This window comes from Homalodisca vitripennis, chromosome 5 (assembly GCF_021130785.1).
Source record: "Homalodisca vitripennis isolate AUS2020 chromosome 5, UT_GWSS_2.1, whole genome shotgun sequence".
Lineage (NCBI taxonomy): Eukaryota > Metazoa > Arthropoda > Insecta > Hemiptera > Cicadellidae > Homalodisca > Homalodisca vitripennis.
The window spans coordinates 59,691,414-59,706,086 of NC_060211.1; the positions used below are offsets into that span (position 1 = coordinate 59,691,414).

The following is a 14,673-nucleotide window of genomic DNA, read 5'->3' on the forward strand; positions in this document are numbered from 1 at the left end:
ACCACCAAGCATCTACAATAGATCTGACCTTCGCCACACCCAATCTTCATGCCTTAGTAGACGTATGGGAGGTAGGTAATGATTCGTTAGGCAGCAATCACCTGCCTATATTCATGCAATTTAATATTAATTCCCTATCTAATGACTTCAATGTACATACAAGTTATTTTAATACTAATAATAAATGGAACTTTAAAAAGGCAAATTGGTCTCTATATACAGAGACTGTTGAAAAATTGACTAATGAACTGCCAGACATCCCATTGGAAAAACAATGGGATGAAATGTTTAGTATAATTAAATTAGCAGCAGACAAAGCAATACCAAAGTACAATACAGCAATTAATAGGCCTAAATTTACACCAAAACAATGGTGGAATGAAGCTTGCTCTCAAGCTGTTGCCAGCAGAAGGCTTGCATTTAGTAAATTTAAAAACTGTATGACTGCTCTCAATTATCAAAACTATCAAGCTGCACAAATTAAAGCTAGGGAAGTAATTAGAATAGCTAAAAAACAAGGTTGGGAAAATTTATGTCAAAAAATTAATGACAAAAATAACTCCTCATTTGCATGGAAAATAATTAAAAAACTTAAAACTAATAATAAGGCAAATACAATTTCTTCAATCTTTGAAGACAACGATCTTTGTGACAAATTCATGTGCCATATAGTTCCGGATTCAGTTCCCATGGAAAGCGAGATAATTATTCCCAGGTACACCTTCTATGAAAATGCTTCTCCTATAGAAACTAATTTTAGTATTAAAGAACTAAATGTAGCCATAGATTTTAAGAGGAAAGATACAACACCTGGGTTAGAAGGAGTATCTTACAGCATGTTAAGACATCTACCACTCGTTGCTCGATTATATATCCTAAATATATTCAATAATATATGGAATGGAAGTATAGAATTACCAAGTAAGTGGAAACAAAGCAGAATTATAGCCATCTTGAAACCGGAAAAAAATAAACATTTGGAGACTTCATATAGGCCTATATCGTTAATACCCTGCATACTAAAATTATTTAATAGAATTATTAAAAGTAGACTGGAATGGTTTGTTGAAAACTCTAACATTCTACCAAATACCCAATATGGATTTAGGAAAAGAATAGGATGTAATGATTATTTAATTAATTTTGTTTCAGAAATTCAAACTGCACTGACTTACAATGAAACTACTATTGCTGCCTCTTTAGATCTTTCAAATGCTTATGATACAGTACACATACCAGAATTAATAGAAAAAGCTGAAGTGTTATAATATTCCATGTAAATTTATTTCCCATATTAATTCATGGCTAATCAATAGACAATTAATTTTTAATTAGCTCTAAGTCAACTATAACTAGGGTCACGAATAAGGGATTACCGCAAGGTAGTGTTCTAAGTCCCTTGTTGTTCGCACTGTACATAGCACACATTAATGATTATATTCCTAATTATGTAAAATCACTTCAATTTGCAGATGACATTGTGTTATACTCCTCTGGAAAACATATCGAGGCAGTCTACACAAACATGCAACACACCCTCAGTACAGTACAATCAAACTTCAGTCAACTCCATCTAGAATTCAATGCAACCAAAAGTAAGGTAATAATATTCACACGAAAAAAAAACATTAACACCGATAAACTAATTACAATTAATAATCAAATAATACCTGTAGTAAGTTCTATTAAACTATTAGGTATGATTATAGACAATAAGTTAGATTTCAAAATTCATATTAATAAATTGTTTGTAAAATGCCAAAAAGACATTGATATAATAAAGTCTGTAGTTTGTGGCATTAACGGTGCAACACCTGAGTTTGCACTAATTATATATAAAAGCTTAATAAGAGCAAAATTAGATTATGGAGCATTTCTTTATGGACATGCATGTAGAAAAGAATTAAAAAAACTAGATTCAATCCAAAACCAAGCCATAAGAATATCATTAGGCGCTTTTAAAACAACACCAATTATTGCTCTACAAGCAGAAGCCGGTATTCAATCCTTAAGCAACAGAAGAAAGTTTCTGTGTGATAAATTGATTTTATAAAATCATAACTCATGAAAATCATCCAGCATACAGAAGTTTAATGTTTCTTAAAATGTTGACAGACTGTATGCCATACTGGAAGAAAAAAAATCAGCCACTGTACATACAATCTATATCAAAAATTCATTCCTTAGATTTAAATATATTAAAAAAGGAAAGTTACAAAACCTTTTGGGATTTCAACTATCCAATATTAATGATGACCAACAATATTAAATTTAAGCACAACATAGACAATCCACATACTTCAAAAAAGGTAAGCAATAGCACAATTACCAAACAAACCTTTTTGGAACTAATCAATACCAACTATGAACAACATTTGCACTTCTACACTGATGGATCAAAATCCACATTGGGGACAGGTGCAGCTTACTATGTCCCAGAGCTGGACATCATAGGTAAGTTTTCATTAGAAAATCAGGTTTCCAGTTACTCAGCTGAACTACTTGCTATTTTAAAAGCAACACAAACCTTTAATTCAATAGAAACAACAAGATATAGTAATATTTACCGATTCACAAGCAGCTATACAAGCACTCGATAAAGTCTATAACAGCTATAAAGGAGAAGGCATACCAGTAAGTATTATCTATGAAGTTATTAAAAGTGGTAAAAATGTAACATTCCAATGGATCCCGGGACACTCAGGTATTTATTGTAATGAATACGTAGATAGCCTAGCCAAAGACTCTTTCTTTCTTTCTTTCTTTCTTTCTTAGCTACCAAAATGTAGCTGGTTCTGCTACCATATGGGCATGGAACCACAATAGTCTTTATTATTTATTTCACTTTCCACTGTTTTTATCGCACTTTGAATGTTTTGAATAACCCTTACTATTTATTTCACTTTTCACTGTATGTATTGCATTTAACTGATTTGTGGTGAGGGTGTTAATTTTTTTTTTTTTTTTTTTATTTCACTTTCACACTGTTTCTTTTCATGGGAAGGGGAAGTTAATTACAATTCCACATAAATGTTAGTATTTGCCTATAACCTGACTTTGTTATCAATCAATTGTTCCTGTAGTGTTCAGTTATTTACACACAGAGGGGGACAAGCTATAGGAAAGGCTTTTAGGTTACAGGATCAATGGAAATGGTTGGGGCCCACTGATCAGACTTTCTTCACGCCTGAGGTCCTCCAGGCGACTTTCTACTCCGAAAAGGATTCAGACCCTGGAGATAAATACAAATTGTTAGAACCTGGAGTAGGTAACAAATATGACTCCAAGATAGTGTGGAAGAGTTCTATACTTGAATGTTAGTAACACCCAATTGCCTTTATCAAATTGACCTATTTATACTATTTAGGTACCTTACTATTTCTAACAATACGCCTAAGTCAAAACTTACCAACAGCTCTTTGAGATAGAATGGTGGCCTTACTTTCTTTTTCCTTTAAATGTTGTATTAATGGTTCTCTGAAGCTATCATATGTTGGGCATTCAAAGATTAGGTGCTGAAGACTTTCTTTCACATTCAATGTACACTTGAGACATTTTTCAGTAAAGTAGCAGTTTATTCTGAATAAAGTTTCATTTACCTGTGCATGACCCAGTCTTAGCCTAATTATTGTGACTAGTTTACTTCTTCCTATCTTAGCATTCTTAAACCATGGGACCATAGGAAGGTCCCGCTGCACATCCCTATACCATCTTGCTTTATTGCTTTGTTCTACTTCAGCTTTGTATAAGGATGTCATTTCACATTTTAAATGGCTGACAAAGTCACCCATCGGAAGGACCAGATCTTTGATTACTTTTCCTGTCTGAATTGCCTCTTTCGCCAGCTTATCTACTATTTCATTTGGTGTAATACCCACATGACCAGGAACCCACTGAAGTGTTATTTTCTTTTCTGAAGAAAGGACCTCCTCCACGATTTGGGATGTAATGTTATCAATATAATCAAGTTTACAGGCTGTTTTGACTGCATGGATGGCTGCTTTTGAGTCAGAACAAATTAGTACTTTGTTACCTGGTTGAAGATTCGCTATCTCGATTGCTTTCTTTATGGCGTAAAGTTCGGCTGTGTAGCTGGAAGCTATTTTGGGTAAACAGAATTTATAACTAAGATGATTAGGCCTACCTTGTAATAATACAGCTGCTCCAGAACCCTCTGCGTTTCTCGATCCATCTGTGTAAATTTTTATGTAGTCTGAAAATTCCTCATTTATTTGTTCTATAAATAATTTTTTGAGTGTTTCAGGAGGAATTTCGGATTTTGGATTTTCCATCCGATTAATATCTACCCTGCAACATAAGTTTAAATCCAGCATAGTAATTGGCTTCTCCAGACTGTCAATTAGTCTAGTTTCTTTGACACAGGTTTGGATTACTATCCTTTCTACAGTACTTACTGATTTTATATACAGTGGTGTGGTCTTCTTGGCCCAGTATTCGTGATGATTTGCTGCCATACTTAAATACTTTAAATTTACATAAACTGGATGGTTAGGTTCAGACAGTACTTTGAAAACTAGTCTTTCAGTTAACATTTTCCTTCTGGTCTGCAAGTTGGGTACTGCTGCTTCCATTTGAAGAGCTAAAATTGGGGTTGACTTCATAGCACCCAATATGCACCTGAGAGCCTGATTTTGAATAATGTCTAGTTTATTCAAAACACTATTTGGTAAATGCCCAAACAAAAAGCCACCATAATCTAGTTTAGCTCTGATTATACTGCAGTATACCTTTAAAAGGAGCTGAGGGTGTACACCATTCCTTCCACAGGCCAGTGACTTAAGAATGTCTAGGTCCTTAAGAGTTTTACTCACCAAACAGCTTACATGTTGTTTAAAATTCAGTTTTTTGTCAAAAATGATACCCAAAATTTTGAGGCAATCTCCAACTGGGATACTTACATTATTTACAGTCCAATTTGGGTTTGTTGTCTGCCTCTTCCTGCTAAAGATTATTATTTTGCACTTATTTACATTGATTGCCAGGGACAGCAGTTGACAGTACTGGGTAAGACTAGACAGGGCTTCTCGCATCCGAGCATCAACACCGTCAAACCGTGTACCACTACAGACTAATGTGAGATCATCTGCATATAAAAAGGGTTGGATCTCTTTTGGTAACTGAATTCCCACATCAGATATATAAAGTGAGAACAAGATTGGGCTGAGCACACAACCTTGGGGTAGTCCTTTGACAGTAGACCTGGTGAGGGTATGCTGGCTTCCGACAAAAGTCAATTGTCTATAGCTTAACCATTTATGTACATGAGTTATAAATCTGTGGGGAATACCCAGGACAAACAACTTACTCACCAGAGCGGGCAGAGAAACCGTATCATAGGCACTGCTCAGGTCCAGCGAGACAGCAGCTGCAATCCTATTTTGCATTAAATTCACATGAATATCAGCCATGAATGCTAACAGGAAATCATTACAACCTCTCTTTTTTTGGTAGGCAAATTGGTAGTCTGGTATTAGTTTGTTTTTAATGATAAACCATTCCAATCTGTGTTTTACCATTAAATTGAAGATTTTTATCATGCATGACATTAGAGAGATGGGTCTATATGAGCTTTCCTTACCTTTTTCTTTGTTTGGTTTTAGAATGCCTATCACCTTGATGGTTTTCCATTGCATCGGAATCTCGGCTCCGGACCAGATGTTGTTAAAAACATTAAGCAGTAGAGTTTTAGCTGAAAAGGGTAACATTTTTAAGATTAAATAGCTTACCCCGTCCAAACCAGGAGCTGTTAGCTTAGTTCTAGATTTTATCGCCATATCTAATTCCTCTAGACTAAATTTTTCTTCCAATGGAAGTTGGTTTGTAGCCTTTGTAAAGATCGGTTGATTGATTTCAGATTTCATAGGAACATAGTCTGGAGTGGTAAGTTTTAAAAAGCTATAACTTAAGTTTTTATCATTGAGCAAAATCTTGTTATAAGTATCTCTGGTTCCACTTCTAATACCTCTAATTGTGCTCCAAATTTGTGTATTATTTTTATTTTCTATGTTCTCACAGAAACTTACCCAAGCTTGTCTTTTTGCTTTACGGATCACCTCCACGGCCTCATAGTGTGTAGTTCTGTATTGCCTGTATGCTAGGGGAGTCATCTTCATTGTGAAGAGTTTGAAGTTTCTTCTTCTTATAGCGACTGCCTTAGAGCAGTCCGGTGTCCACCAAGATTTTGCGTTAAAAAAACTTGCCATCTCCCTTATTTTGGTGACAGAAGTTGGGGACTGAGTCTTCTATTGCTACCTTTAATATCTTATTGAGATCCTTAATATTTATATCATCAGATTTCTTATTTGAGAGTATACTGGATGCAGTCTTATCAGCTATTTCTGAAAAACTTACCCCAATTGGCTTTTTTAAAGTTTTTATGAGTGAAACTTATTATACCCGACTTTTTTGAGCCCAAAAACAGTTTGTGAGCACAATTTGTTACCATTAATTTCTAAAATAATAGGGTAGTGATCACTACCCATTGAATCACTCATTACCTTCCAAGACGATATTTTATCTTTTAATTGCACAGTGGCAAAAGTAAGATCTAAAGTTGAAGGTCTTCTGCCAGGAGATCCAGTGGTGGTGAAGGACTTATCATTTAAAAGTATGAGTGGAGAGTCACTGTACGCATTGTATATATGACTGCCCCTTGTGTCTTGGCGTAAGTCAGCGGACCAATAGGGATGCTTACCATTAAAGTCGCCACACAGTAGAGAGTAATCTTGTTTATTGGAAAAAATGTTCTTCCATAACTCTGTCCTTACCTTTTTTGGAGAACAATAAATGCTATATATGTGAAGAGGCCTTGAAAGGCCCCGGATCGTGACTCCAGACACCTGAATTGGATCCTGAGCATCCAAACCCAAAACAGCTTCACAGTCAATACCTCTCCACGTGAGCGACTTGTGGATTAAAATTGCAGACCCACCATAACCATCAAACCTATCATTTCTCACAGCAGAGAAATTTTTAAACAATATTGTTTCATTTGGTTTTAGCCATGTTTCTTGTAAGACAATAACCTTAATATTGTACTTACACACAAAAAAGGATAATTCAGCCCATTTTGATTTGATTGACTGAACATTCCATTGCAGTATTTTAATTGGAGCTGCCGGTACTTCCATCAGGGGGCGAGGTGTCTACGGTAGTGCCAATACTTAAGTCTAAAAGTATACTCTTTATATTCCTTAGTACTATGTTGATCATCTCTAGAGGGTCAGGATTGGCTATTGATGCATCCAACATCAATTTTTCAAAATAAGCCTTTGCTTTAAAGTCTTCAAGTGACTGTTTTAGTTTAACACTGTCTACTTGTTTTTTCTGAAGTCATAGAGAGACCTAACCTCTCATTTTTATCAGATTTGTTACTTTTGTTCCTTGTCCAGCGATTTGGTGTGTTGTGTACAATTTTTTGCTTAGTTGTGTTGTTTCCATTAGGCCTATAATTATCTCTTGGCTTCCTGAATATAGAGGACTGCCCTACATTCTCTTCATTTACTTGAGCATAACTTAAGGGGTCAAAATAATTTTCCTACTGGAGTAGGGTGTGGTCTGGCCAACATATGAGGGAATTCTGTTAAACTAGTTACATCTGGTGAGACTTTTGAGGCATAGGTTTTATGGTACCGATTTTGGTGGAAAGGTTGTTTTGGATTTGGGAAGTATTGAGAAGCTGTGAAAAAATCTTCATTATATTCTGACATTCTATTTCTAATTGCTAATTGACGTTTAAACATTGGACAATCTTTCGAGAAACTTACATGGTCACCATCACAGTTTACACATTTAGGGTCTTTGTCACAGTGGTCACCGTGTGCCTTTTTACCACATGTTCCGCACAAGTTCTCGTTTTGACATGGAGAACTGGCTACATGATTGTACGAGTAGCACCTGTAGCACTGTCTGACTGGCAAAGTATATTTTTCAACAGGTACAATAACATGATTTAGTATAATTCTTTCTGGTAATGTATTGCCTTCAAAAATTATTTTAACAAAATGAGTCCTGTATGGACCCTCTTTTGAATTTTTGGTAATGCGATAGGCTTCCAGGATAGGTACTGTACTGCAGGCATGGTTAACAAATTCATTTTGGTCAATATCGGGTTCTGCATAGACAACGCCTGTTATCCGAACTCTGTAAGAGGGGATAAAGATATGGTAGTTTGGAAGTGAGTTATTGGTTATCAGCTTATTTGCGGACTCAGAATTCTTACAATATATATAGCTACATTTCTACCCTTACGATTAATACAATCAATAAGTGACTCATTTTTCTGAAGCAACTTACCCACCGTGAATGGATTAACCTTGGTCCTGTTAGTAGAGCTAACTATAACCTCAAAAGGTCCGGTGGCAGAAGCTTTATATAACCTCTGATCAAATGTCTTTTTGGACATTTTGGTGTGATTTGTTTGATCTTTGTTATTAGGGACTAAATTATCATCTTTACCAGATTCATCAGACTCACTGTCATGTTTACGTTTATTATTTTTCGGATTATTCTGATCATCCTTATTACTATCATTAACCTCCATAATGCTGTGTACAGCAATCTGTAATTCCTGATCAGATTTTCCTCCAACCATTATGGTTGGACCCGTTGAGACGGGCCCCAAACCAGCTATTACTAAAATTGAAAGTTGCTTATATACTAAGTATTGAAAACCACCACCAAAGTAGAGTGAGAAAATCACATAAATAACCACTCACCAAAAAACAGCAAAACATAAATTTACATTTAAAATAATTATTAACACTTAACACAGAAAACGTGCACAGTTCAAGGACAGACAGCATGCAGTCATAACCTCAACAACTAGGGACGAAATAATTCTCTTAACAAGTATAAGGTTAAGAACTTCAACACCAATAATGAGCCAAAGACTCAATAATAAACGGCAACAAGATAACAAATATTTACATTCCACCAGATGATTTCAAAACCTACCAACGGAGAAAGTCTGCAGCAGAAAATGAACAGGAGTACCAACTATCACAAAAAGCGCAATGGTATAAGCAAATTCAGACAACGACTATTCATAATCGATGGTATAGTATTGCAGACTTCAACAGAAGAGAAGTGGTAAATATAATAAGATTAAGGTTTGGACATGCTAAGGTAAACGCTAGACTATATAATATTAAAAAATATTTCACACCATTGTGTCTAAGCTGCACTCAAGCTCAACGAGAAACACTAGACCATGTAATTTTACAATGCCCAGCCTACGAATATGCAAGAGATCGGTGCTTTAAGGTAATTAAAAATGTAACATCAATATCTAATATTAACTTAACGTATTTAATGAAATTAGAAGACTCAAAAGTATATAAAGAAATAAATAACTTTCTCAGGACCATAAACAAATGCATTTAATAACAAAACACAATACATATATGTATCCTGGTTTTGGCCTTTATATCCGTGGTCCATATTTCGGATTAGGAATGCCTGAAGGACCCCTGGCGGGAAGACTCCCCAAATCCAGAATATCCATCTATAGAATCCCATAGTAATCCCGCTATGTATTAACAAACACAAACAGTATAGGTACACAAAACATATATGTCCAATACATTAAACCATAAACTTATAAAAATAACTAATTCTTCCCAATTAAATTACCACAGAGGTTTAACAACACAGTGAACCACGAGGCTGCATGGGAGTATACCCGAGCCTTTATTATAAACAGAATAAAAAAAAAAAAAAAAAAAAAAAAAAAAATCCACTACTTCTTTAGTGTTGTAGTTTGTGTGTTTATTCTTGATGATTGGTGTTTGAAAGAATTGTTGATAATTTGAGTCACGCTTATTGATAAGAAATGATTTTAATGGTTGTTCTAAAAAGCACAAGTTGCCATTTTCCTACGTAGTTTAATTTCCAGAATGTTTTCAAAGTTTATATTCTCTTCAGTTTTTGGAAATACCAGTGCTCCTTTAGACATATCATCAAGCAAGTTAATAAAAATGTGGTTTCTGGCCATAGTGTGTTAGTTAACAAAGAAGTCCTAGGGTTTTAAATTTGTGTACTTGATAACTCTCAAATCCATGGAAGGAAGGTCTGTTCTGTTGGCTACATTGCCATTTGAAATTAAATCCAACCCACGAAATATTTTACTTTCACCATCACTTAAACATTTATTGTTTTGCACAAATCAAACTGAGGTAGTTTTGTATAGTCTTTCAAAACAGTCTGATTATGGTCATGAAGGGGCTCATGCTATTTGGACAAATACATTTAAAGAGGTTGAAAGGTAAGTTTTTAACGCTTTTAAGAGAATTTTTAAAACAATTATTTTGTTTACTGTAAAATATTTTTTAACCCTAGAGCCCTAGAAGTGGCACATACCGCATATGCAGTGCATTAACACTCCAGTGCGTGCTCCTGGCATTTTTTGTTGATTAAACGTAAATGGTGAGGCAATTGGTTTTGAGCACTCATCTAACTTCCACCCTACACCCCCGGCATCAACCATTATAGAGACAACTACCTCTCTATTTTCTATAGATTTATTTCTCGAGTACTGTAGTATTTGGAACTTTCATAAATATGTGTGTTTATAATGTTGAAGTCATGTAAACTGTGCATGAGAAAAAAAAAGTTTATCAGCCTGCAATAAACAAGATTTTCTGCAGAAATTATAAGATTAAAGGTCGACCTGGCAAATCACGAATTTGACGTTATCAACGTATTCTGCTCATCCTCCTGAACAAAAAATATATATGGTTTTAGGGGGTGCAAATGACAAATAACATGATTTTAGAAGGTATATACATAAATAGTTAAGTTCTTAACGTTTTAATGTTCTGTTTGTGTGCTGTGTCTGGGTAAATATTACTGTAAATATTAGTAATTCTGAGTAATTACTTGGTCAACCTCAAACTTTTTCATATTTTACTACGGTCATAAGGATGTTCTCAGAAAGCAAGAAACATATAATTCAAGCCCCGCAAGGCCGTCCTACAGGCTGCCGAGCGATGAGAAGGTTCAAAGTCCATGTGATAACAGTGGCTTGCGGGAGACGCGCAGAAGGCCAGTTGTGACAGTACCGTTATGGCTAGTTGTTCCTCCGATAATCCTTTTTTATGTGACGGGTGTGAGAACACGTTACTTAGTTTCACGGTTTCAAGTGAAGATCAGGGAAAGTTAAAACGTTTTTTTGTACGAACACAGCGTTTTGCAACGCACCAAAGTTTGCCCTCTAGAATTTGATATTTTACTGATAGGTACTATGTCGAGGGATGTTTTTCTTTCATTAACATCAGCGCGGGGCAGCACCGAAGGCTGATGGCCGGAGGCACTCGTCTCAACTCGATAACAACTAATTAATTTGTAGCTCGAAATTTAAGAAAAACATTGTTCATTTGGATCAAAAATTCTGCTCATTCAGTATTATTTTTCATTAGGTTTGCAAAGATGGCACCGCATCCGATGACGTCATCACGAGGTTGAATCATGATCACAAAAAGGTCACGTGATGCCCGATGTGGTTGTAGAACATGGAAATACAACTCCACGCTTGAACAGTTGTTCCATTTTTTATGTTGTAGAACTTCGTTATTTCTCATTTCCACCCCATCAAACCTTGTATTGTTTTTGTTCTGTAGGACGATTCTAATAAGTTAATAACGTGAAACTCGTATTTTGCCGCTCCGGCCGTTAATATTACAATTACCTTTTCTGCTTCGACTTCGATTCGTCTCTTCAGCTAAGGAGTTCGTTCGTAGAAGCAACAGATATTCGCTGCAACACACACACCTTAGGACAGGATGTGGATGGTAAAAAGTAAACAGTAACATTATCTTGCCAAAGTATCGCATTTTGCAAATCAGACTGATGTTTATGACCCTTTTGGGATCCGAAAGCTCGTAGAGCCCGGTCACCCTTTTGGGATCTGACTTTTGTCTTTGATAAATTTCAGAAAGGCCAAAAATATTTAGAACAACTGCATTTATCTATCTATCTACCTTCAGCCATCTCTGGTGGTGTGCCACAATGATGGCGACAAATGAAAAACAAAACATCATTGATATAGTACTGATCAGTAAAATATAAAATAAACCAAAAAAACTGCAATCACTAATGCTTCAGAGCTACAATATATTACAACAGTTATCCACACACACACAAACAACAACAAAATTATCCAACCATATTATTCTACGTTATGGGCAATGGACATTACTATAGGAGTATACTATAAATTAAAATTCCTATTAATAAGAATAAGGAAACAACACTACATATTTTCTATCCGTTTTGACACAATAATAGAATAACACTTAAAAGAGCCCTCATGGCACTAACTTTTACATTGAATATATAGAAAAACATAACTCACAAGAACCACAAAAGGGAAATAACAATGTCTATTTATTTCAATGACTACGCAACCAAACGTAATTAATCAGAAAAAGCAACACCGAGATGCCCATAAAAAGTTGTGCAATGGTAAGCAGGTCCGAAATACAAAGGAAAAATTATTAATAAACTTCACCAAGGAGGAAGAAACTGTGGCAAAAATGATGAAAAACAGATGAAAAGTACTGAAAATCTCTTGAATTACTTTCAAATGCAGTTGGTAGACCTATTCTTCCCTCCCAAATTTTTTAAACTGGTTTAACATTTTTTTAGCTAATGTGGCTTAACTAAACGTTGTCCAATAAATTTTATTAACCAATAACTATGTTAGACTATAAAATAATAATTAAATACAAGTTGCAGTACAAATGTTCTGTAGTTAAAGGCTATTTTTTTGTAATTTTTAACCTTCCCATAAATGATTTTTTAATAGTATATATATATTTTAAAATGTGATGTATTAAAATTTTTTGTATGTAACATTTGATTGTATAAAAAATGGTAAATATGAAATTTAACAGCTGGATTGTCAAAAGATAAGTTTTATGTTTTTTAACCTATTTCAAATCCTGGGGAGGTCCAATCAGACAGGAATAACAGCCAAAGTGACCCAGACAAGCCAGCAATTGTTAATACAGTAATTCTTTACAATTACTGTATCAACAATTTTCAATTTTTGTAAATATTGGAATATATTACAAATTGACAGTTTTGAATTATATTTGAGACCAAACAGGTGTCACAAAAGACAAAATAACCGTAAAATGAAGTAAATAGTTTAATCATATCTCCCTATCTACTATTTTTGTTATAGGATATATTACTTCAAATTTTTTGTAATATTTAAATATGTTACAAGGTGAACATTTTAAATAATATTTCAGATAATTAAAGGCCTTTAAAAAGCAAAATAGGCTAACCTAAAAAACTATTTTAAAATTATCAAATGAACAAAGTAATTCTCTGTTCTTATCTATTACTTGTTATTATAACATACAGGTTGGTAGGTTCGTATGTATTTTGTAGATAGAAAAAAAGTCAAATTTAACCTTTACGAGTGCTTACATGATCTGATCTTGAATTTAGTTACTAATTCGGGGATGAATTTCTTTTTCCACTAGAAGTTTGGACAGGCCATCAAAGCCCGCCATGATGGTCAGGGCCATTCCTGATCGGTACTTTTCCATGCAAGATCGTCCTACATGTACATGATATGAGCTTGTGTAGAGCGATATTTCCTTATTACATGTATGTACATGTTATGTACATGTGCACTGTGTGTCACTTGATCTTGTGGAAATCTTTTTTGGCCATTTCAATCTTTGGGTTTGTAAAATAATAATTATGAATTCAGAGTGCTTGGCTCATAAAAACGGCAGTATTTTTTATTACCACAACCTTCTGAGAGTAGAAAATAACATGGGGCGAACACAAGTGTCTCCTTTGTCCATCTGCACCCTGCTTCTTGCACTGATGGTGACGAATGAAAAACGTCCCTCAAGATAATACGTAGATTAACAGAAGAGAATTCTAGTTGGTCTGATCATAAATGTGTTAGGCCATTACTGTGCGCTGATTAACATAACTTGAGAAACTAATATTGTAAATTAACTTAACCATATGTTTTGACTAGAAATATAGTTCTAATTTAAATATTATGTAAACTGAATTATTTTTCGTTTTCACCCCCTAAAACTTTCATGATATGTATTGTTTTATTTAGGACGACAATTAATTGGCGTTATAAGTTAATAACATAAATCTCAAAAAAACCAACTGGTATGTCTTAGAATTTAAATTTTGCATGAAACTTATAACCTAGATAGACAAGAATAAGTTAAATAATAGTTAAGTAATTCAAGAGATTTTCAGTACTTTTCATCAAATTTGCCACAGTTTCTTCCTCCTTGGTGGTTTATTAATAATTTTTCCTTTGTATTTCGGATCTGCTTACCATTGCACAACTTTTTATGGTCATCTCGCTGTTGCTTTTCCTGATTAATTACGTTTGGTTGCGTAGTCCATTGAAATAAATAGACATTGTTATTTTCCCTTTTGTGGTTCTTGTGAGTTATGTTTTTTCTATATATTCAATGTAAAAGTTAGTGCCATGAGTGCTCTTAAAAGTGTTATTCTATTATTGTGTCAAAACGGATAGAAAATATGTAGTGTTGTTTCCTTATTCTTATTAATAGGAATTTAAATTTATAGTATACTCCTATAGTAGTGTCCATTGCCCATAACGTAGAATAATATGGTTGGATAAGTTTGCTGTTGTTT

General features: G+C 34.5%; 2 protein-coding genes across 3 annotated transcripts in view; one reads left to right on the forward strand and one right to left on the reverse strand.

The window, feature by feature from the left end:
- Positions 1-2,835: 2,835 nt before the first annotated feature.
- LOC124362275 lies at positions 2,836-4,745 on the reverse strand. 2 transcript variants are annotated; one of them, XM_046816631.1, is made up of 2 exons: positions 4,145-4,745; positions 2,836-3,232 (listed from the first exon to the last, which is right to left on the reverse strand). In XM_046816631.1, the coding sequence occupies exons 1-2, from the start codon at positions 4,620-4,622 to the stop codon at positions 3,210-3,212; spliced, it is 501 nt and encodes a 166-aa protein (XP_046672587.1). In that variant the 5' UTR covers positions 4,623-4,745; the 3' UTR covers positions 2,836-3,209. The 2 variants fall into 2 exon arrangements, with proteins under 2 accessions (XP_046672587.1, XP_046672588.1); XM_046816632.1 differs by lacking the exon at positions 2,836-3,232 and having other exon boundaries at positions 3,454-4,308; positions 4,416-4,745.
- Positions 4,746-9,758: 5,013 nt separating this feature from the next.
- The window catches only part of LOC124362276 (spatacsin-like), a 107,689-nt gene continuing 102,774 nt past the window's right edge, over positions 9,759-14,673 (forward strand). Inside the window, exon 1 of the mRNA XM_046816633.1 lies at positions 9,759-10,285. Coding sequence (XP_046672589.1) covers positions 10,080-10,285 — 206 coding nt within the window. The 5' untranslated portion in view covers positions 9,759-10,079. The remainder of the gene's footprint in view (positions 10,286-14,673) is intronic.

What these genes read in the sequence shown, in the direction of transcription:
- LOC124362275 (XM_046816631.1), bottom strand. Translation starts at nt 4,622, where the DNA reads ATGAAGTCAACCCCAATTTTAGCTCTTCAAATGGAAGCAGCAGTACCC. An exon ending in AGCAGCTGTATTATTACAAG is followed by an intron (nt 3,233 to 4,144) that starts GTAGGCCTAATC and finishes ATTTATCTCCAG; the next exon opens with GGTCTGAATCCTTTTCGGAG.